Below are 22737 nucleotides of genomic sequence, written 5' to 3'. Positions count from 1 at the left end.
GATACCCGTGTTCTGCTCTCAAATACCGGACCAGAGGGCGTTGGCTTCCGACGCCTTCCTGCTAGATTGGACAGGCAAGGTGCTGTGGGCGTTTCCGCCTCTACCACTCATTCCCCGGGTCCTCTCCCAGCTGTCCACCCAGCCAGCTCGGCTACTTGTGCTACTGTCACCGCTATGGCCGTCACAGAGCTGGTTTCCAGTAATTCTCAGGTTTCTGGCTCAACCTCCTGCTCTATTACCTTTGCAACCGGACATTCTCATTCAGAACGGCGCGCGCCATACCCCAATCCAAGGATTTAGTGGGTGGCTTGGCCTCTGTCAGGTCTAGCCTCGAGGCACGTGATATTCCTGCAGCAGTTGCAGACACAAATCTGGCTTCGAGGTGGGATTCGACAAACGTTCAACTTCAATATTAGGATAGGTGGTCCCGCTATGCGCGCTGGTGTTCAGATAGGGGGATTGCAGATCCCTTTTCTGCGGATTTAGTCAGAGTATTGGAGTCTTTGCAAGCTCGTTTGGAAGAAGGCTTGGCGGCTTCAACCATTCGTGGCTACTCCACCGCTATTTCCACTTTCCACACCACTGTCGATGGTGCTCTTCTGGGGCAGGACCCTCTTATGCAGCTCTTTTTAGCTGGCGTGGAACGGGTTCGACCTGCTGTCAGGCGAACCAGCCCACCTTGGGATTTGTCAATTGTGCTAGATTAGCTGTCCGGTCCTACATTCTCACGTCTATCGGCTATTTCCATTCTGCTGTTAACATGGAAGGCCGTATTTCTGGTGGTGGTAACATCTGGGCGAAGGGTCGGTGACTTACATGCTATGTCGGCAGACCCGGCGCTGACTGTGTTCCATCCAGATCGTGTCAGTATTCGCCTCCCGGATACTTACCTTCGGAAGATCGATCACGCTTTCCATGTGACAGCTCCTATCGAACTTCCTACTCTTACCCAACCTTCCACATCGGGAACCTCTGCAAAGAGCACTCACCCGTTCGATGTACATAAGACTCTCAAGGTCTATCTCAAATGAACACAAGGGATCCGTACGGGTACCCATCTGTTCTGCCAGCAAACAGACCCTATCACGCTGGCTTGTATTGGTCATTTGTGCTGCTTATCAGGCTAAGGGCAAGCCTCCCCCTGAGGGGTTGAAGGCTCACTCGGTCAGGGCAGTGGCCACGTCAGAGGCTTTTGCATCGGCACTGCCCATTGAAGAGATATGCTCTGCCGCTATTTGGAGCAGGCCTAGCACTTTTATCAGGCAGTATCAGCTCGATACACATTCTCATGATCGTGCGAGTTTTGGCCGTTCGGTTCTCTCCAGTGGACAGTGTCCTGCAACCCTGACCGAGTGAATCTTGATTATCTGGACAGTTGACGCTGCTTTCAATTGTGTATAATTGATATATCCGCTTTTATCTCTAACTACTTTCGATTTTCTCTCATGAGATTATGGTCGGTTGTGAGTTGGTTTTCCCCCTTACGGTGCTCTTTAATAGATTCATGATGTGGGCGGGTTTTTTACTTTGCACTGTGTGTGCTTTGCTTTGCTTAACCTGTGAGGTCGGGTCTTAGTACTTTCCTCCCTGTTGGTACCCCCCCCATCATGCCTCTCGTGGAAGCTTCGGGACACGTGACAGGTGAGTGTTGTGGCGTCTGTCACATTCTTCCTAACAATCACTATATGTGTACTTTGACAGAATTCCCTCCTCCCTAGCCTCCGGTCTTTGGGAGTCTGAGTTAATGCATATATGTACCCCAAGGACGATCTCTGAAATGATAGCTAAACCTGTAGAGGTTTCCAATTCTTTGAAGAGAATCGTCCTTCGGGTAGGGCCGCCCACCTCCCCGCAATTCTGTTCACTGATTTATTCAGCAGAAGGAATGATGATACGGGCCTAGGTGCTTACCTGGTTGGCTGCGCATGCGTAGCAGGGAGGTAACTCCACGTGGTGGGGGCCATATAATAGATAAAAAAGATTTTTATTTATTGTACAATATTTTTATTAAAACATTGATACAACTGTCACATGACATTTTCAGCCTCAGAAAATGCATATATGTACCCCAAGGACGATTCTCTTCAAAGAATTGGAAACCTCTACAGGTTTAGCTAAATTTATCATTGAACTTAATCACATACACTGTTTGGGGCGGTGGGGTAGCCAAGTGGTTAAAGCGTCCGCTCATCATGCCGAGGCCCAGGTTCGATTTCCCACATGGGTACAGTGTGTTTATCCCTCCGCTGTGATATTGCTGGAATATTGCTAAAAGCAGCGTAAAACCATGCTCACTCACTCACTCACTCACTCACTCACTCACTCACTCACTCACTCACTCACTCACTCACTCACTCACTCACTCACTCACTCACTTATACTCACTCACTCACTCACTCACTGGTGTGGTACTTGTTGTCTGTTCGAGAGCGGAAGGTCGCAGGTTCGATCCCCGGCCGGGTTATACCAAAAGACGTTAAAATATGGTACTTGATGGTTCCTGCCTGGCGCTCGGCATTAATGGGTACAACAAGTATAATGTGTCTGAGTGGGGTATTCATGCTTCACTGCGGCATGGTATCTCAGTGGGCTAGCTCTATAAAACCAGCTTAAGTCTGGGCTAGTACAAGCAGCCGCACATACACATACACACGCATGCACATCGTCATATGAGCGAAATATGCTCAAGCACGACGTTAAACCCAATTTCACCTCACTCACTCACTCACTCTCACTCACTCACTCACTCACTCACTCACTCACTCACTTCACTCACTCACTCACTTTGATAGATGTATTTTGCTAACAGTTGTGAACACTCACTCAGATTAAAACTGTGGACACGTATGATAATCTCACTTTTTACCATGCCTACTGGAGTCCTTTTTTTTCCATATAATACATGTTGATTAGAGCCAGGTGAACTACAGAGCCCTATGCTGGCCTTACATCTCCATCAATGTTTAATTATTTTGTTTCCTGCAGAGCCGAAGACCTCCTTCGACAGATTGTAGGAAAAACTAAGAGGGCAGCAGGGACTGAATTTGAATCCCAGGAGTCAAAAAAGCAAAAAACAGAAGATGGTGTTAGGTGGGTATAACTTTTTTGTTGTCAACCTGGTCCCGCTTATAACAACTGTTGGATAAGTGTGTAAAATACCCATGTGTGTTACTGTACACAAGGTGTTACTGATGATGGAGTTGTTACATAGAGAAATCTGTTGTGTAGTTAATTTTGTGATTGTCTTGTATATAGTGATGCCAATACAGAAGTCCTGCCACGAATCCAAGTACACAGAGTGGAAACGGTTGAGGCCTGTTTGCATGAGGTAAGAAGAACACAATGAACCTTCAACTTTTGATATTTGAGAGAGAGAGAGGGGGGGCAGGGGGGGAGATTTTACAGGACAATGGAAACAGCAAGAGAGTATGTTATATGTGGAGTGTGTATTGAAAAAGCATTTCATGTATTTGAGAGAAGGGCTTGAAAGAATGTTACATGAAATGGGACTGAGACGAGATTGAGTAAAATACAATACAGACCTAAAGTCGTCCCACTGACCAACACAGTAAAATACAATACAGACCTAAAGTCGTCCCACTGACCTACATAGTCAAATACAATACAGACCTAAAGTCCTCCCACTGACCAACACAGTAAAATACAATACAGACCTAAAGTCCTCCCACTGACCTAAAATACAGACCTAAAGTCTCCCACTGACCAACACAGTAAAATACAATACAGACCTAAATTCCTCCCACTGACCAACACAGTCAAAAAATACAATACAGACCTAAAGTCCTCCCACTGACCAACACAGTAAAATACAATACAGACCTAAAGTCGTCCCACTGACCAACACAGTAAAATACAATACAGACCTAAAGTCCTCCCACTGACCAACACAGTAAAATACAATACAGACCTAAAGTCCTCCCACTGACCAACACAGTAAAATACAATACAGACCTAAAGTCCTCCCACTGACCTACACAGTAAAATACAATACAGACCTAAAAAGTCCCACTCAACACAGTAAAATACAATACAGACCTGACCAACACAGTAAAATACAATACAGACCTAAAGTCCTCCCACTGACCTACACAGTAAAATACAATACAGACCTAAAGTCCTCCCACTGACCAACACAGTAAAATACAATACAGACCTAAAGTCCTCCCACTGACCAACACAGTAAAATACAATACAGACCTAAAGTCCTCCCACTGACCTACACAGTAAAATACAATACAGACCTAAAGTCCTCCCACTGACAGTAAAACACAGTAAAATACAATACAGACCTAAAAGTAAAGTCTCCCACTGACCAACACAGTAAAATACAATACAGACCTAAAGTCCTCCCACTGACCAACACAGTAAAATACAATACAGACCTAAAGTCCTCCCACTGACCCTCCCACACAGTAAAATACAATACAGACCTAAAGTCCTCCCACTGACCAACACAGTAAAATACAATACAGACCTAAAGTCCTCCCACTGACCAACACAGTAAAATACAATACAGACCTAAAGTCCTCCCACTGACCAACACAGTAAAATACAATACAGACCTAAAGTCGTCCCACTGACCAACACAGTCAAATACAATACAGACCTAAAGTCCTCCCACTGACCAACACAGTAAAATACAATACAGACCTAAAGTCGTCCCACTGACCAACACAGTAAAATACAATACAGACTTAAAGTCTTCCCACTGACCAACACAGTAAAATACAATACAGACCTAAATTCCTCCCACTGACCAACACAGTAAAATACAATACAGACAGACCCACTGAAAGTCAGTAAAATCCCACTGACTGACCAACACAGTAAAATACAATACAGACCTAAATTCCTCCCACTGACCAACACAGTAAAATACAATACAGACCTAAAGTCGTCCCACTGACCAACACAGTAAAATACAATACAGACCTAAAGTCGTCCCACTGACCTACACAGTAAAATACAATACAGACCTAAAGTCGTCCCACTGACCAACACACAGTAAAATACAATACAGACCTAAAGTCCTCCCACTGACCAACACAGTAAAAAGTCCTCCCACTGACCAACACAGTAAAATACAATACAGACCTAAAGTCCTCCCACTGACCAACACAGTAAAATACAATACAGACCTAAAGTCCTCCCACTGACCTAGGTTATCTTATGGCCATTATCCAACAAGCTTATATTTACAAATGCGGACATGTAACTGTTAGAGGTGCTGGTTACTAGCTTTTGGGAGTAAAAATGTGACAAGAATTGCTTGATTTTTCCAGGTGGCAGTGCCCCCCGATGAAGAGTTTGTGCCCCTCAAACCCTCACAGAAGAAGGCTGCTAAAGACTTCCCCTTTATCCTGGATCCGTTTCAAAAGGAGGCCCTTCTGTGTCTTGAGAACAACCAGTCTGTGTTGGTGTCAGCTCACACATCAGCTGGAAAGACTGTCGTAGCTGTGCAATGTCTTGTGTACATGTATCTAGCATATGTTATGCATGTCAACTTGACCTCTGAAGTGATGTGGCTTCATTATTGTCTCCAGGTATGCTATCGCCATGTCGCTACAGGTGAAGCAGAGAGTCATCTACACTACACCTATCAAGGCTTTGAGTAATCAGAAATACAGAGAGCTATTTGAAGAGTTTCAGGACGTGGGGCTGATGACTGGAGACGTCACCATCAACCCCACTGCTAGCTGCCTCGTCATGACTACAGAGGTAGGAAGCCCTTGCTTTGATCATTCATAAGTCATTTCACATTTGCCCTGATGATGAAACTGATTAATAACCTACCTTGCTTTCAGATTTTGAGAAGCATGTTGTATCGTGGATCTGAGGTGATGCGAGAGGTAGCCTGGGTTATATTTGACGAGATTCATTACATGAGAGACAAAGGTAAGAGGAGATAACACTGCTTGCCTAATCCTTCAAGAAGTGTTATCTCATGAATATGATCACTTCTCCTTGTGTTTGCCTGAGTAGAATGCATGATATGGGCTCAGCATAGTTTGACATTTTTCATTTGATCTTGTGCTCTGTAATTTGTGTCACATATTTTGCTATTGATATATTTGAACGATGTTGTGTTTGCTGTGTCTGTCAGAGAGAGGTGTAGTCTGGGAAGAAACCATTATCTTGCTGCCTGACAACGTCCACTATGTGTTCCTGTCAGCAACCATTCCCAATGCCCGTCAGTTTGCTGAGTGGATCTGCCACTTACACAAACAGGTATTGTACACTACCCTTGTTTCACCAGGGAATAGACAGTGGTGGGCTTTGTTCATAACAGCAAAGACACAAGTTAGTTCTTTTCAGCCTGTGAACGTTGTATTTTGTATCCCTGTTGTTATGTGACTCGGGGCGGTGGGTAAAGCATTCGCTCATCCCGCCGAAGACCCGGGTTCAATTCCCCACATGGGGACAATGTGTGAAGCCCATTTCTGGTGTCCCCCGCCATGATATTGCTGGAATATTGCTAAAAGCGGCGTAAAACCAAACTCACTCACTCGCTCATTACATGACTCGAATATTAGTTAAGGTTGAGGTAAATAAAAGTCAATCACTCACTCACTCATCCTGATGTAACCCACACAGTATATCGGCTGTGACTTGAAGTTCTTGAGGAATTTGGGCCAGTGGTTGACATTAAGAGCAACATCTATCCGTATAGTATGACAAGATTTCGACCAAGTCACTGTGCCTGGCCAGACAATCTAAGACAAGCTGTGCCAACAGGAGAAGAGAACAGTGGTTTTTTTATCATAATAAATGCCTGTTCATATGTGGACATTTATTCTCAAACATCATGTCTGAGAGCAGTATTGAGAACTCAAGGGCTTTAAGGCTCCAAACAAGGACTGGTTAACACAGAGTCAGTATACTGTGTCCCTATATGCTCTGATCAAACAAAGTTGGTTTAAGCCTCTACCCTAAGCTTGACCTTGCAGTAGTCAGGTTATCAGTGACCTCAATGATGTTTGGATTATGAAATTATATAAGTTACATGACCTGAGTTGACCTGTTGCTGGTGTTGAGGTAGAGACATGTTTGTACACTGTTGCAGCCATGCCACGTTGTGTACACCGACTACCGACCCATCCCACTCCAGCACTACATCTTCCCTGCAGGCGGGGATGGGCTACATCTCGTTGTGGATGAAAACGTGAGTAACTCCCTTGGACCCTTCACACTCATCTACTGTTTTATTATGCTTATGGGGCGGTGGGGTAGCCTAATGGTTAAAGCGTTGACTCGTCACGCCGAAGACCCGGGTTGGAATCCCCACATGGGTACAATGTGTGAAGCCCATTTCTGGTGTCCCCCGCCGTGATGTTGCTGGAATATTGCTAAAAGCGGCGTAAAACCAAACTCAGTCAGTCAGTTATTATGCTTATTGTGTTGGTCTTATAAACTTGTCAAGCCTGAAATTGTTGTGTTTCTCAGCCTAGTGGAACAGATTAATGTGATCGAGACTGGGCATATGATATATTGCTTGTGTTGCAGACAGCCTGTTTCATATTCAGTTATTTGTCATGATGGACATGACGCTGTTTGATCTTCGAGTCCCTCTAGAGTTCATGGAGACATGTAGTTTGTATCTTCCTTCCATCAATGTATATTCTGTTGGTACATCATGTTGATATTGACTCCCCTGCAGTGAGTGATGACCCATCAATCGTTGTGTTACTGAATGAAATGTTTCAGGGAGATTTTCGAGAGGAGAACTTCAACACTGCGATGGGTGTACTGAAAGATGCAGGAGATGCTGCCAAGGGAGATCAGCGGGGACGAAAAGGTGGCTCCAAGAGTGAGTACAAAATAGAGTTATCTCCCAATGGCATACATGTTTTAGGTTTGATCAACAGGAATACAGGTTAATCTTAACAACACTCAGAGGTTTTAACTGTACCTTACACAGAAACATAATATACATGCTCAAAAATGAGATTTCTACAATTTTACCCCAAACTTTACCCCTAGATAACGGAACTATTAGGTGTATTTTAGCATATGCGTCAGGATAAGGTACTGTAAACGTAATATATTTCTCAAGAAGGTGGAACACTTTTTTATTTTCGCCACAAGAAAACATTTTAGCCGAAAATTTATACACCGCTTAATAAACCTGTCATTCATTCAGTCTAGCCACGCCTGATACACCTCTGAGTTGTTACCATAACACATCACGCTTTGAAGACAGAAATCAACGGAATCTTTAAAATGACGCACTGATCATACTTAACTGTCGCTGTAATGGATTTCCAAAACATAATTAAATAATGAGCCAAACCCATTGCCGTTTAATTAGCTCCCAAACAGAGGCTACTACTGACCGTCAAAAAACAGCAATGTGTGTTGTGGCCGCCATGGAAATTGGTCACATGACATGGTTTGATACAAAACAGATTACCGTGAAACGACTCGAAAGAAATAATACAGCAGTATTTTTATTTATTCATTAAGATTTTATTCACCAGTACATCATGAAGCTTAATAGTCACTAACACTCAATCATCTCATTCACAACAACCCGCTTGTTTGAAATCACAAAGAGCTTCATATACAGTATAAGTTAATTTATATCTCTTAATAATAGATGCTTGTTTATAATGGACAGTTGATTAATCTAATCACTGACTTCTTGACGAGTTGTACAGTCCCTCATGATTGCCTCCGTTCTCTCTCTCCCATAATACAATTATGTCATCGTACGTCATTCATGGAACTTGACATGGAGTGTACTTACATCGTTCATGATGGGCAACTGTTGCAGGTCACGAGTCCAACTGCTTCAAGATCGTCAAGATGATCATGGAGAGAAGCTTTGCCCCAGTCATTGTGTTCAGTTTCAGCCGGAAGGACTGTGAAGCATACGCAATGCAAATGGCCAAACTAGACTTCAACACAGGTCTGTACACAGGATGTGGTCTCATGAACCAGGAAGAAATACATTGTACTTTAGCTAGTGAAAGCTGATAAAATATAGGCAGAACATGAGTATGTTGGTGGCCTATGCCTTTAGTGTTGGGACAACATCAGTAGAATCAGGTCTTAGTTTTTAGATTTTAGACACAAAACAAAGACCTGAAAACGTCCTATTTCAGGTCTTGTCAACAACAACCTTTCATCAAGGCATTGTTTACCAGGCTGAGAAAGTGACAGAATGTGTCTTGTAAACATTCAACCTTGACAAAGTTAACTCAGCATCCCAAATGATAGTTACCGTATATTACCATAGACAAGCCGACCCCCTAACTTGACCCTTAAAATCAGTGTCAAACTTGGAATGTTTCCTACATTAGCCGACCCCTGCAATGGGGTCCTAATTGCGGCCAACTCAGACCACAAGACAAGTGGCAGTTACCGTCTTGGATGTACAATGCAAGTATGTTTGGTATGCTTCGTGTCACTAATTCCATGTGTCTCTCACTTTCATGTGGTAAACATTTGGAACAGATGAGACTTTCTGTGGACCCTGGACAGTAGTGCCATACAATCTCAACCTCTATTAGACATTCAAAAATGTTTCTTTGTTCTGTTTTCAAATTTTAAAGTGGTATTTTGTCAAGGTGAATTCGGAATGGAACTTGCCAGCCAGTGTGAGACAAGAGCTGTTTAACTTCAGGAAGCTGATTGTCTGATTGCCTGTTGTCGTCATGTTGTTCGTCTTTTTGATGGTCGGAGTTCATGAAACGTCATTCTCAATAATTGAAAGTTCTCAGATTTTTGTTCCAGAAGTATGATGAACTAAGGTCTGATGTTTGTGAGACTGTGTGTTTTTCATGCTTTATGTATTTGTCATAATGCTGTATTACAGAAGAGGAAAAGGGTTTGGTGGAGGAAGTGTTTAACAATGCAATAGACTCGCTCTCTGATGAAGACAAGAAACTACCACAGGTACAAATTTTACATTCATACATGTATGTGGCAACTGTTGTTTGCTTCTGTTGTCTAAATCTCAAAATTTCTTTTCATCACATCATAAACTCTTGTAGATTTTCAGCAGAGGTCCTCTTAACTTCCATCTTATCAGGGGCGGTGGGGTAGCCTAATGGTTAAAGCGTTGGCTCGTCACGCCGAAGACCCGGGTTCGAATCCCCACATGGGTACAATGTGTGAAGCCCATTTCTGGTGTCCCCCGCCGTGATGTTGCTGGAATATTGCTAAAAGCGGCATAAAAGCAAACTCAGTCAGTCCATCTTATCAAATTTGTGAGCTATTTTATTCTTAGATGTAGACATCAGCTGAGTGTAATGCTGACTACATCTGATTAACAGTGAATGAACTTGAGGCATTGGTGTGTGTGACAGTTTATTGAGACATATGGAGTGTAAGATTTTGATTATCAGCAGGGTTTTTTGTGTGTATATATATATCTAGCCAATATATATATAATGTGGACATATTTCTCAACCAGGTGGAGAATGTGCTGCCACTTCTGAAGAAAGGTGTTGGGATCCATCACTCAGGGTTACTTCCCTTGCTGAAAGAAACCATTGAAATTCTCTTCTCAGAAGGTCTCATCAAGGTAACGTACTCTACAGTGTCATTGCTTGAGCAGACATGTTTTTTTACAATCCAATAAATATGTAAATGAGGAACTAATTTTAAGCTGTGTACATAAATGCAATGTTTGACCAGTATCTTATTTACAGAGGCCATACCATCACTAACGACCCAAATGTCAGTGTTACAACAAATGTATTACCCTTGAGATGTTTTAGGTGTTTCATGCATGTTTTTCTGAACCCTTTTCATCCATTTCGCTTCTACTTCTGCCATGGTATCGGTCACAAAGTGTTTCAACATGATTGCTTTGGCAGACGAACATCATTGATGGATAGTCAGGGGGCATAACTCCTGGGAGCTTAAAACCTATGTTCTTTGGGACTTGTTATTTCAAATAATTCCAATCATTTGCCACCTCATAGATAAGAAATAGCATATTCTCAAATTATTTTGGGAAAAAGAACTGTTAATAATGATATTAGTTGAATTATTCAAGTGATTTGGATTTCAATGTCAAAGGTTGCAGACTGTCAAGGTCATCCATACTACCCACTGGAACAGGGTCAGATGGATTCAAACTACCCATGAATCTTAATGTTTCATATGCATTGGCTGTTAACTAATCAACAGTCTTTTCTAATTTATCTAAAGTGGGAAAATATATGATATTTTAGAGAGGTTATTACCCACATGTGTGTCTGTACAGTACATAGATAATCATACTGCAATTTTTATTGCTAACATTCCTGATATTTGGGACACAGAAACACACTTGCCACCCATGTTCGGTAATGCAGGTATCCATTCCCGTTGTTCAGAAATTACCTGCCCTTGATTTTCATTTACATTTTACTGACCAATGAAATGTCAATAAAACGGTAACAGAGATAACTCGTATAACGTGGAAACCAGAGCCACTGTCTGGACATGACATCCTATCCAAACAGAAAGAGTTTTTTCAGTGCTTTCTTTTTCATGTCAGTCAGTTTTTTAAATTAGATTTCTCATAAACTCAAGACTTGACTGGCCACCTTGTTGAAATCGCCAACTTAACATTGAGGCTGGTTTGCAACTCACATTCTGATAGGCACATAAGGCCACGTAGTAATCAAGGGGCAGGTAATTTCAAAATGCAGGAACCACTTGAATCCGAAATGCCAGCCCTGGAGATATTTTTATCCCACCGGCATATAATGCGGTGGGATATAGTCGTCGCCTCGTCCGTCTGTCCGTCCGTCCGTCCGTCCGTAATCATTTTGTTTCCGGACCATAACTCAAAGACCGTTCGATATTTTTTAACCAAAATTGGTAGATATGTCAAACATAACCTAAGGTGGTGCCTTTTGCTATTTACAGATAATTGTCATTTTTATTTTTCTCGGTTTCCATGGAAACGTTTTGGACTTAGTCTTAAAGAAGGGTGGGCTTCGTTTCCGGAGCATAACTCAAGAACCATTCAATATTTTTCAACAAAACTTGGTAGATATATCAAACAGATCCTAAAGTGGTGCCTTTTGCTATTTACAGATTTTTGGCATTTTTATTTTTCCCGGTTTCCATGGAAACAATTCGGACTTAGTCCCAAAAGTGAGGGTGGGCCGTTTCGAGAGCATAACTCAAGAACCGTTCAATATTTTTCAACAAAAGTTGGTAGATATATCAAACAGAACCATGAGTGATGCCTTTTGCTATTTGCAGATTTTTTGTCATTTTTTATTTTCCCGGTTTCCATGGAAACATTTTGGACTTAGTCTCAAAAAGTAAGGATTGCTTTTCGTTTCGGAGCATAACTCAAGAACCATTCAATATTTTCAACAAAACTTGGTAGATATATCAAACAGATCCTAAAGTTGTGCCTTTTGCTATTTGCAGATTTTTGGCATTTTTATTTTTCCGGTTTCCATGGAAACGATTCGGACTTAGTCCCCAAAGTGAGGGGGTGGAAGCCGTTTCGGGCATAACTCAAGAACCGTTTAATATTTTTGAACAAGACTTGGTAGATATATCAAACAGAACCTTAAGTGGTGCCTTTTGCTATTTGCATATTTTGGCATTTTTATTTTTCCCGGTTTCCATGGAAACGATTCGGACTTAATCCCAAAAGTGAGGGGTGGGCTTCGTTTCCGGAGCATAACTCAAGAACCGTTCAATATTTTTCTACAAAACTTGGTAGATGTATGAAACAGAACCTTAAGTGGTGCCTTTTGCTATTTGCAGATTTTTGGCATTTTTATTTTTCCCAGTTTCCATGGAAACATTTTGGACTTACTCTCAAAAAGTAAGGATTGCTTTCGTTTCCGGAGCACAACTCAAAAACCGTATAATATTTTTCAACAAAACTTGGTAGATATATCAAACAGATCCTAAAGTTGTGCCTTTTGCTATTTGCAGATTTTTGGCATTTTTATTTTTCCCGGTTTCCATGGAAACGATTCGGACTTAATCCCAAAAGTGAGGGGTAGGCTTCGTTTCGGAGCACAACTCAAAAACCTCTCTATATCTTTCAGCAAAACTTGGCAGATATGTGAGGCAGATCTTGAAGTGGTGCGAGATATTTTGTGATTTATTATTTTCTCAAGGTTTCCATGGAAATGATTTGACTTAGTCTCATTTGCAGATATTTGAAGGGCAGATTTATTATTTTGATTTTATTATTTCTCGGTTTCCATGGAAATGATAGGGCAGATCTTAGTGCCTTTTGCTATTTTGCAATAAGGAATTTTTCTCGGTTTCCATGGATGGGACTTAGTCTCAAAAAGGAAGGGATGGGTTTAAGTTTCGAACACAACTGGAAAACTTCTGAATATCTTTCAGCAAAACTTGGCAGATATGTGAGGCAGATGCCAAAGTGGTGCCTTTGCTATTTGCAGATATTTGTGATTTATTATTTTTCAGTTTCCATGGAAACAATTTGGACTTAGTCTCAAAAGGGAGGGGTAGGTTTTGTTTCCGGAGCACAACGCAAAAACTTCTTAATATCTTTCAGCAAAACTTGGCAGATATGTGAGGCAGATCCCAAAGTGGTGCCTTTTGCTATTTGCAGATTTTTGGTATTTTTATTTTTCATGATTTCCATGGAAACGATTTGCACTTAGTCTAAAATCAAGCTGGACTTTAAGTAACTGTCAGATGATTTGTTCTTTCAAAGATGTAGGGGCGAGGGGATATGTCATCTTCTGATGACTCTTTTTTAATGATGGTATTCTACATGTGCATCTAAACTTTTATAGCTTTCTCAGAATTGGTCCAAATGACATGGCTGTACAATCATGCAGACAGCAGTGCCATAGGAGCAGCAACCCTATGCATGTTACTAAACACCACTGGCCAGGACACAAGATGCCTGATCTTGTTCTGTGACAAATTCCCCTGTAGAACATCATGTAGTACTTTCTGTTGCAGGCACTGTTTGCTACAGAGACATTTGCCATGGGACTGAACATGCCTGCCAGAACCGTACTGTTTACAGCTGCCCGGAAGTTTGATGGCAAGGACTTCAGATGGGTAAGGAAATGCAGCGATATCTTTGGAAGGGCCTCAGTGATGGATCCAATGGTCAGGCTTGCTGATTTGTTGATTGCGTCTGTTCATAACCTGAAGATGGGGATTATTGCTGACAATGTCAATAAATGAATTTGCTGAATGTGGCATGGTACAACATATCATCGTATTTTTGGACACTTAAAAAACAGCCATTGTAGGGTTGATTCTCACGTGATCAACAGTAACATATGTCAGTAACCTTTTATAGACAGCATTATTATAACCACAAGCCATCATTTTACTATGTTCAGTCTGTGAGACACAACCCTCTGCGTTAGTGTAAGTAAACACTACGATTATAAAACATGTAAAAAAAAAGTGATCCAACAATACTAACACAGACATACATGCTATCTTACCAATTGATGATCAGTATAACCTGTGCTGCACATCTTGGGAAATACAGACTGATGGCATGTTTACAGTAAATAGCAGTTTCCATGCCACTAGGCTGTCAGAACCAAGTAGCTCCGCTCTATTGTGTGTCATCTCACAGCCATTGGAATCGTTTGTGACTACTTCAGAGAGAGAATTCATTCTGATGAATTTCTGCCATGACTGTTTCCAGGTGACGTCTGGTGAGTACATCCAGATGAGTGGTCGAGCTGGACGTCGTGGGTTGGACGAGCGAGGAATTGTCATCCTGATGGTGGACGAGAAGATGAGTCCGTCTGTCGGCAAAACACTTCTCAAGGTGGGAGTCTGCTGTGTAATATGTATCTGTACCAGTCCAGAACAATCTTAGCTCGACATTTGACAGTGCTTATATACTTAAATATGTGACGCCATATAGCTGGAACATTGCTGGGTGCTGCGTTAAACAACAAACCAACCAACTTCAAATATGTAGACTTTGGATTGTCGTATTCTCTTTCAGAAGAAGTCCTCCTTGGGGTACATATAAGCATTAAAATGTCCATTTTAAATCCTACGACAGTTGTTACTATATTTTTCAATAAAATATTTACAAAACAAAAAACTCGTTTTGTCTTGTGAGACCACCCCTACAGGGCTCCACCGGACCCCCTACAGCCAAGAGCAGGTAACTCTCGCCGTCTACCTCGTACCTCACTTTTCAATACCAATACGATGAGTGTAAAAGAGTCTCAATCTGTATGTATGGTTCCTTTCTTTACGCACGGGCGTTAGATGGACTTCATATGTTGATATTCTCATTCATCTTCTCCTCAAAAACCACTGCACAAAACTCATTTAGCTCTATATGTCTTTTATAGAGACTCTAAAGGTGTGCATCTCATATTTTGTTTTTGTATTTTATAGTTTTTTGTATGTTTAGAGACATTTGAACTTAGATAAATTTTGTTGAATTTCTCTCTGATGATAGTGAAATAGGGGATTAAGTCTATCCACTTCTCCACAAAAACTGCTCGACAGAATTGATTAAGCTTATACATGTGTTTCATTGGGACTCGAAAGGTGTGCATCTCATAGTTGCATAGATGTTTATTGAACTTGTTCATGAATTTTGTTCAATTATTGATCTTTATATGTCTTATGAATGTCAGCGGGGGCATCCGTGTCCCTGGACACAATTTTTTCTTGTTTCTACTTTGCATTGTATGTTTAGTATTTAAATGGCTGTAGCTTGTAGCATTTAAATATCGCCTCTGCGTTTTATTTATTGCTATTTACTTGTGTTTATATGTTTGCTGCTTCACAGTTCCTGCTAGTAACACTGGCGCGGTTCTGTTTGTTGCAGTTTAAGCCCTGTGCACACTACCGCCACAGGATGGTCATAAGGTGTGCCTCCGGTGTTTACCCGAGGACGCTCATGACAATCAAGGATGTTCATAATAAGAGCCCTTGCGTCAATATTCCTGTTACGTTATGTTGTGTTATGTTACACATACACATTTCATACGTTTATACACAACGTGGCTCATAGTGGCCAAGGTTGTGTTTGTTTGGTTTTTTTGCCTGGGTTTCTGCGCCTCACGCACATTCTTTCAGGCACGCAGATTTTATGTTTTTCACTAATCTGCTTCAGGCGGGGGATAATTTTGATGAAGGGTTTCTAAGGAAATCCCTTTATCGTCCCCACACCTACTCCTCCCCCACAAACAATGTTGCTACACTAACGATTGCTTTCTTACTTATAGCAGCAGCGGAGATCGTCTCAGCATGCTGTTATCTCAGACTTGATTTCCAGACTCCGAGAGGAGATTGGTACCCGGTCTACGGGTAGTGATTACACCAGCGCATCTTTTGGGGGAGGTCCCAACCAGAGCTCTGGCTCCGGGAAGGGTCCGACCTCCCGGGGACGATCGGACCCAGATCAGGGGACGTTCAGGGGACGTTCTGAACCTGGGGACTAGCACCGACTATTGACGCCCAGGCCAGGAGGCTATTGAGCATGACGGAGCTGCCGATCACCTCGACGCTTCGAGGTCTACCCGTGTACACCAGGGGAACCCTGCATTGTCAGGCTACTCCCAGGTGTTTCGGGATCGGGGTTCGAACTTGAACTGCCGACCCGAGCACTTATATATATATTATATATGTATATGTATGGGTATTTATATAGTGCTATAGGCTATATTTGACTATATGCTCAGTGCGCTTTTGGAGACAGTACTGGGGGAACCCTGATTTATCAGGCTACTCCTACGTGTCTTGGGATCGGGGTTTCGGCCTAGAACTGTCGAGCTTTGGCTCCGCGGATGCTCTGAACCCGTGAGTAGCACCGACCCGGGCTTCGGCACTGGTAGGGTGCAGTTTCCCGGCGCCGGTAGTTCAGGTCTCGGCCTGATGTCTATCGACGCCTTGACCAAGAAGCTATCGAGTGTGCCGGGAGTGTCGGTCACCTCGACACTCCCAAGTTCTGTCTGAGTGCCTGGGATACCCTGATTTATCAGGCTACTGCCATGTGCCTCGGGAACCGGGGTTCAGGCTCGTACAGTGCACAAGTCGATTTGAGCTTCGGCTCTTTTCGCTACTTTGAACTTAATACTGAGTAGGTTCGTTCCTGAGGCAAGTGCGAGATAGAATCGCGGCTGTGTTGCCTTAGGTGTTGTCCGTGTTGAATACCCGAACCGTTAGAGTTCGCCTCCCGGAGGGAAGTCTGCTTCCAGCAGGGCATCCGGGACAGGGCCTCACACTCTACCATCAGTCTGCCGTTGTTTCCCCGTTGTATGCTCCCCTCGGCGGATCTCTCAGCTCCGCTGAGGGAGCTGGTGGAAAGGGGAAAGAGTGCCGGTGATTTTTCATCGGCGACTCAGGGTGGCATCTGATGAAGGTCAACTCTCATCTGGCTAGGGACTGCATTGTATCTGTGCCAGCCAAATGATGAGTGCGGTTATGGGCCTATGGCGCCCGGGACTGTTTCGAGGAATACGGAAGTCTGTCGAGCTTCTCGTTAATCCCTCAGGTGCCAAGGCACCGACAAAAGTTATGTTGCCGACTGCAGTGGTTTACTGTATTCTGCTACAACCCCGGTAGAAGTGTGACACGCCAGTGTCTGCTTCCCGGGGGAGGGCGAAAATACTCCGTGCCTAGATCCAGTCTCTGCTGGGCAAGGCAACCATCGAGGTGGTTTCCAATGGTCAGGAAAATGTGGGGTTTGACTCCATTTATTTCCTTGTTGCCATTAAGAATGGAATGTTCAGACCCATTCTCATCTGAGAGCCGAACAAGTTAATAGAGGTACTGTCCTTCAAGATGGAGACACCGAGCTTTGTGAACTCATCTGTCGAGACAGGGGATTGGCGCACGTCAATCGACCTCGAGGTCGCGTACCTCCTTGTCTATTGCACCCTGATTTCAAGATTTACCTTCGGTTCTTGTTCGACGGGACGTGCTACCAGTTTCGTGTGCTCCCCTTAGGCTACATTACGGCGCCAAGGGTGTTCACCAAATTGAGGTTTATTACAGCCCAGATAGCCAGATCGCAGCTAGTGCCGGTGTTGTCACCCGTACCTAGGCGACTGGCTCATCGGGGTTTTAGAATAACAGTTGAGTCTGGGAACCTCACGATCAGTGTTGGTCACTCTTACGAAACTGTGCCGAATTGTCAACCTCATGCAGTCAGATGGACAGATGTCAGGCGTCTCTCTGAGGGATTCACCCTGGAGACACCGTCGCTCTCAGTCCAGCCAGATACATCCCTGGTGTGCAGATAGGGTGATTTCAGAATCCCTATTCTGCGGATTTAGTTCGGATATTGGAGTTACTATAATCTCGTTTTGGTTGAGAGGCTTATGACCTCCACCATTCCCGGGTAGTCATGGCTTTTTCCACGTTTCACACCTCATTCGATGGTGTTCTGCCTAGGCAGCACCCTCTCGTACATCGCTTCGTAGCTGGCATGAACAGGGTTCGACCGCCTCGGCGGCGACTGAGCCCACCTTGAAATTGCCAATTATTCTCAATTGGCTGTCTGGCCCTGACTTTTCAAGTATATCGTCTCTCTCACTTCACTTGTTGATGTGGAAGACGGCTTTACTTGTGGTGGTGAGCTCTGGTAGAAGGGTCGGGTACATCCATGCGATACCCACTGACCCGACACTGACAGTATTTTATACTGATCATGTCCGTATTCGCATCCCGGATACCTACCACTCTCAGTTAGATATTGCTTTCCACGTGACTGCTCATAACGAACTTCCACCCCTTACCCAGCCTTCCACACCGGGGACCGATCTTTCGATTGCTCACCCGTTGGAGTGAGTTCTATTTCCCGTTGGTTCTATTTCCCGCCCTAGCCACGCCCCCGCCTGATTGACATCAGCGGTCAGGTGGCTCGGTAAGTGTGTTTTTTCTATTTCCGTATCGGTTGTAGATATTGCTTTCCACGTGACTGCTCATAACGAACTTCCACACCTTACCCAGCCTTCCACACCGGGGACCGATCTTTCGATTGCTCACCCGTTGGAGTGACTATAACGAAACGAACGAAAGGGATCCGTACGGGGACCCATGTGTTCTGTTTGGTGGCGGGAAGACTGGGGAGTCTGCTAGCAAGCGGACTTTATCTCGTTGGCTTGTTTCCGTAATTGTTCGGTTACAATGCTAAGGTTTACCTTCCCCCGGGGGGTTGAAGGCAGACTGGGCAGGGCAGATGCCGCTTTATTGACAATACACAGCGGCACTGCTCAATGAAGAGATCGGTTCTGTCGCTCTTTGGAGCCGGCAGAACGCCTTCATTCGCCATTACCGACTTGACACGCCGGGTTTTATCGAGGTCCCGGCAAGCCTTCTTCCAAACAGGAGGGGTGCATTCGAGCATTAGTTTGCAGTACTTATTAGCTCGACTCCTGGGTTATTGGCTTTTAAACGTTTTTTACGCTTTTCCTTCCCTTATACCTCTCGCCACGCTTCTCTGGTTCGGGCTATTAAGGCTTGGAGTTGTTTCGGCATGTCCCCATACATTCCTTTCCATTGTAGTGGTTAGGGGTGGGGTTTTATGTCATAATTGATTTGAGCCAATTGACGTATTAGCTTGGGCTCTCTATTTTCCGCCCTAGCCACGCCCCCGCCTGATTGACATCAGCGGTCAGGTGGCTCGGTAAGTGTGTTTTTTCTATTTCCGTATCGGTTGTAGATTTCACTCCACCACAGGTTTATTTGTTGCCAGACAGAATGCCACTCCCGTCTCAAATATCTTTGGGAGTCTGTCTTATGCTTATATGTACCCCAAGGAGGACTTCTTCTGAAAAAGAATTATACAAACCTGTAGAGGTTATGAATTCTTTGAAGAAAGTCCTCCTTGGGGTACGGCCACCCGCCTCCCCTCATTCTGTCTGATACGTTCAGCATGAAAAGTGAGGTACGAGGTAGACGGCGAGAGTTACCTGCTCTTGGCTGTAGGGGGTCCGGTGGGGCCCTGTAGGGGTGGTCTCACAAGACAAAACGAGTTTTTTGTTTGTAAATATTTTATTGAAAAATATAGTAACAACTGTCTTAGGATTTAAAATGGACATTTTAATGTTTATATGTACCCCAAGGAAGACTTTCTTCAAAGAATTCATAACCTCTACAGGTTTGTATAAGTTTTAATGTCACTTTCTGAGCTACAGGGTCCATGGTGGAGTCCAGTGAACTCTGCAGTAGACAGGGATGCCATTCCATATGTAACTCTAACACAAATTGACACATATTAAAACTACTGCAATCTTGACTGAGAAAATTACTGAAAGGAATTTAAATAAATGCTTATTGTTATCATCGTTCAAAGATTCAGCAGAGAGTGTAATTTTTAACCTTATCCCATCTCACGACTTGCACCTCTCTCTTTCGCTTTGACTGCAAACTTTTTTCCATGGGCCTCCTTGTCCATTCGCCCGTGCACTCCATGCTGCTCTCCTTAATTAGCTTCCTATATCCTAATGAAGCTTGCAGCATGCTCCACTAATTGCCCACATGCCTACCTTGAATGATCATTCTCTTTTTTGTCGCACGACTGTGTGGACGTGCTGTATAATAGGGACATTATTTCACCCTAACATCATGGGGAAAACAGATAATCAGTCAAGGAAATGGAAAGTTTGTGGTCAATGCAAGACGAATTATTCGTCCCTCGACCCCCACTCATCTTGCAGTGACTGTACTGGACAATGTAACTGGAACAAACGATGTAGAAAGTGTAATTCACTAAAAGATGAGGATTTTAAGGCCTACCTTCGTGTTTGCTCCTGGAGAATCGCCGATAGGGACAGGGAATCAACAGAATCTGATCACACTCCGCCAAGCGTATCAAGTTACAGCAACAGAAAATCGTACCTTCACACAAAAGAGCGACGTCTGTTTTTTAAGAGGATTTTATGGACGCTTCATCAGATTCTTACTTATCTGAGCACGTTCGGCACCTATTACGTGCGCATCAATCACCTCCTTCCACAGCGTCAGATAACTCGCGGGTGGTTGTGATCGATAATCCATCGTTGCCTGTCCCATCTACACTACCAGGGGACCTTAGATCGACACTATCATCTGTACATATCCCCTTGACTGTCATCACGAATCAACACTTCAGGTTTCGTCACCTAATCGCTGATCCAGATCGCCACATCATTCCAGATCACCACAAAGATCTAGATCACCTTCACGATCCAGATCACCATCACAAACCCGATCTAGATCACTGTGCCGATCCAGATCGAAACTTCGAATCAGATCACCGAACTGATCCAGACCACCTAGCCGATCCAGATCACCGAACCGATCCAGATCACAACATCGAAGTAGATCACCGGACCCATCCAGATCACCGAATGGATCCAGATCACAACTTCAAATCAGATCACCGGACCCTTCTAGATCACCTAACCGATCCAGATCACAACATTGAAGTAGATCACCTAGCCGATCCAGATCACCAAATCAAGTTAGATCGCAACTGCAAACCAGATCACCTTATAGATGCAGATCATGATCACAGTTTCCAGTTAGTGCATTGAATCGATCCAGATCACTTTACAAATCCATATCATCTTACCGACCAAGGTCACCTATACGATCTATATCACCTTACAGAGCCATTGACCAATCAGGATCACAGTAAAGATCCACATCTCATGGCCGATTCTATTCAGATGGTCGAACCAGAGCTCCAATCAGAACCAGATCACCAACTAGAACTACAGCAACCCGGACTAGTTCTTTATATCATACTGGATCACCTAGCCATGCTAGGGAATCCAGATCACTGGCTTACCAACCTATTTCGGTACTTACCAGGTCGAAATCTCGATACAGTTCCTCTAACCGACATTCGGGTGATCATTGTTCTGACACCACTAATATGCCTACAGTCTCTTACAATGTTCCGCTATGATCAGGTTCTTCCATCTCATCGACTCACTCAACATCGTTACCAGAGCCAGACACATTCCCGGGGTTAAAAATGTGCCTTGTCCCGGTCCAACTGACCGTCCCCGACAAAGTGGAAGCTACTGCCCCAGATCTTTCAGTCGATCTACCCCTTTATCACGGCCTCAAATAGATCTGTTCGCCACAAGGTTCAACAACCAACTTCCAAAGTTCGTATCACCAATCCAAGACCCATGGCTTGGGACCTCGACGCGCTGGCAATATCATGGGAGGGTCTCAATGCCTATGCGTTCCCCCCTCCAGCTTGCTACCAAAAGTAATACAGAAACTATTGGCCATCAGCAACATACTACTGCTTTTGGTCGCACCTTTCTGGCCAGCAAGAAGTTGGTTCGTCAACCTAAGAAGCCTGGCAGAGCCAAACCCAGTACCGCTTCCCAACCGGGACGACCTACTTCTTCACCCTCACTCAGAATTGCGCCACGGGTCACCTCAGACCCTCAATCTACACGTTTGGCACATCTTCAGAGATCTCTCATAGCTAAGGGCTACTCTCGCCGAGTGGCCACGGCTATCACTTCATCGCATCGTACTTCGACCAGTTCCTTGTACGACAACAAGTGGAAGAAGTTTGAAGACTATTGCAAGGTTAGGGGAATTGCATCTCCCACTTCCATCTCCGCACTACTAAGAAATTCAAGGGTACTACGTTAGCTACCTACTTAGCCGCCATTAACTCGGTTTTGGCTACCACCACGGGCATGAAGATTTCCACTGTTCCCGAGTTGCAGAGTCTACTACGCTCCGATAGACTCTCTTACCAGTCCAGGAAGTTCAGACCTCGGGCCTTGATTCTGTCCGTCGCCCTTCGTCATA

The 22737-nt window shown here is 43.8% G+C and overlaps 1 protein-coding gene across 1 annotated transcript in view; it reads left to right on the top strand.

Moving 5' to 3' along the window:
• LOC124270382 (exosome RNA helicase MTR4-like) overlaps positions 1 to 22737 on the top strand; it is a 45622-nt gene that overhangs the window by 8767 nt on the left and 14118 nt on the right. The window contains 13 exon segments of the mRNA XM_046705421.1: positions 2986 to 3090; positions 3256 to 3328; positions 5304 to 5479; positions 5565 to 5739; positions 5826 to 5916; positions 6125 to 6249; positions 7085 to 7183; positions 7726 to 7828; positions 8795 to 8929; positions 9839 to 9918; positions 10439 to 10549; positions 13933 to 14034; positions 14642 to 14767. Coding sequence (XP_046561377.1) covers positions 2986 to 3090; positions 3256 to 3328; positions 5304 to 5479; positions 5565 to 5739; positions 5826 to 5916; positions 6125 to 6249; positions 7085 to 7183; positions 7726 to 7828; positions 8795 to 8929; positions 9839 to 9918; positions 10439 to 10549; positions 13933 to 14034; positions 14642 to 14767 — 1501 coding nt within the window.

The sequence above is a fragment of the Haliotis rubra genome, unplaced genomic scaffold (assembly GCF_003918875.1).
Source record: "Haliotis rubra isolate DU_JTF1 unplaced genomic scaffold, ASM391887v1 Scf102, whole genome shotgun sequence".
NCBI classification, from domain to species: domain Eukaryota; kingdom Metazoa; phylum Mollusca; class Gastropoda; order Lepetellida; family Haliotidae; genus Haliotis; species Haliotis rubra.
This window is presented reverse-complemented; position numbering and strand designations above follow the sequence as displayed.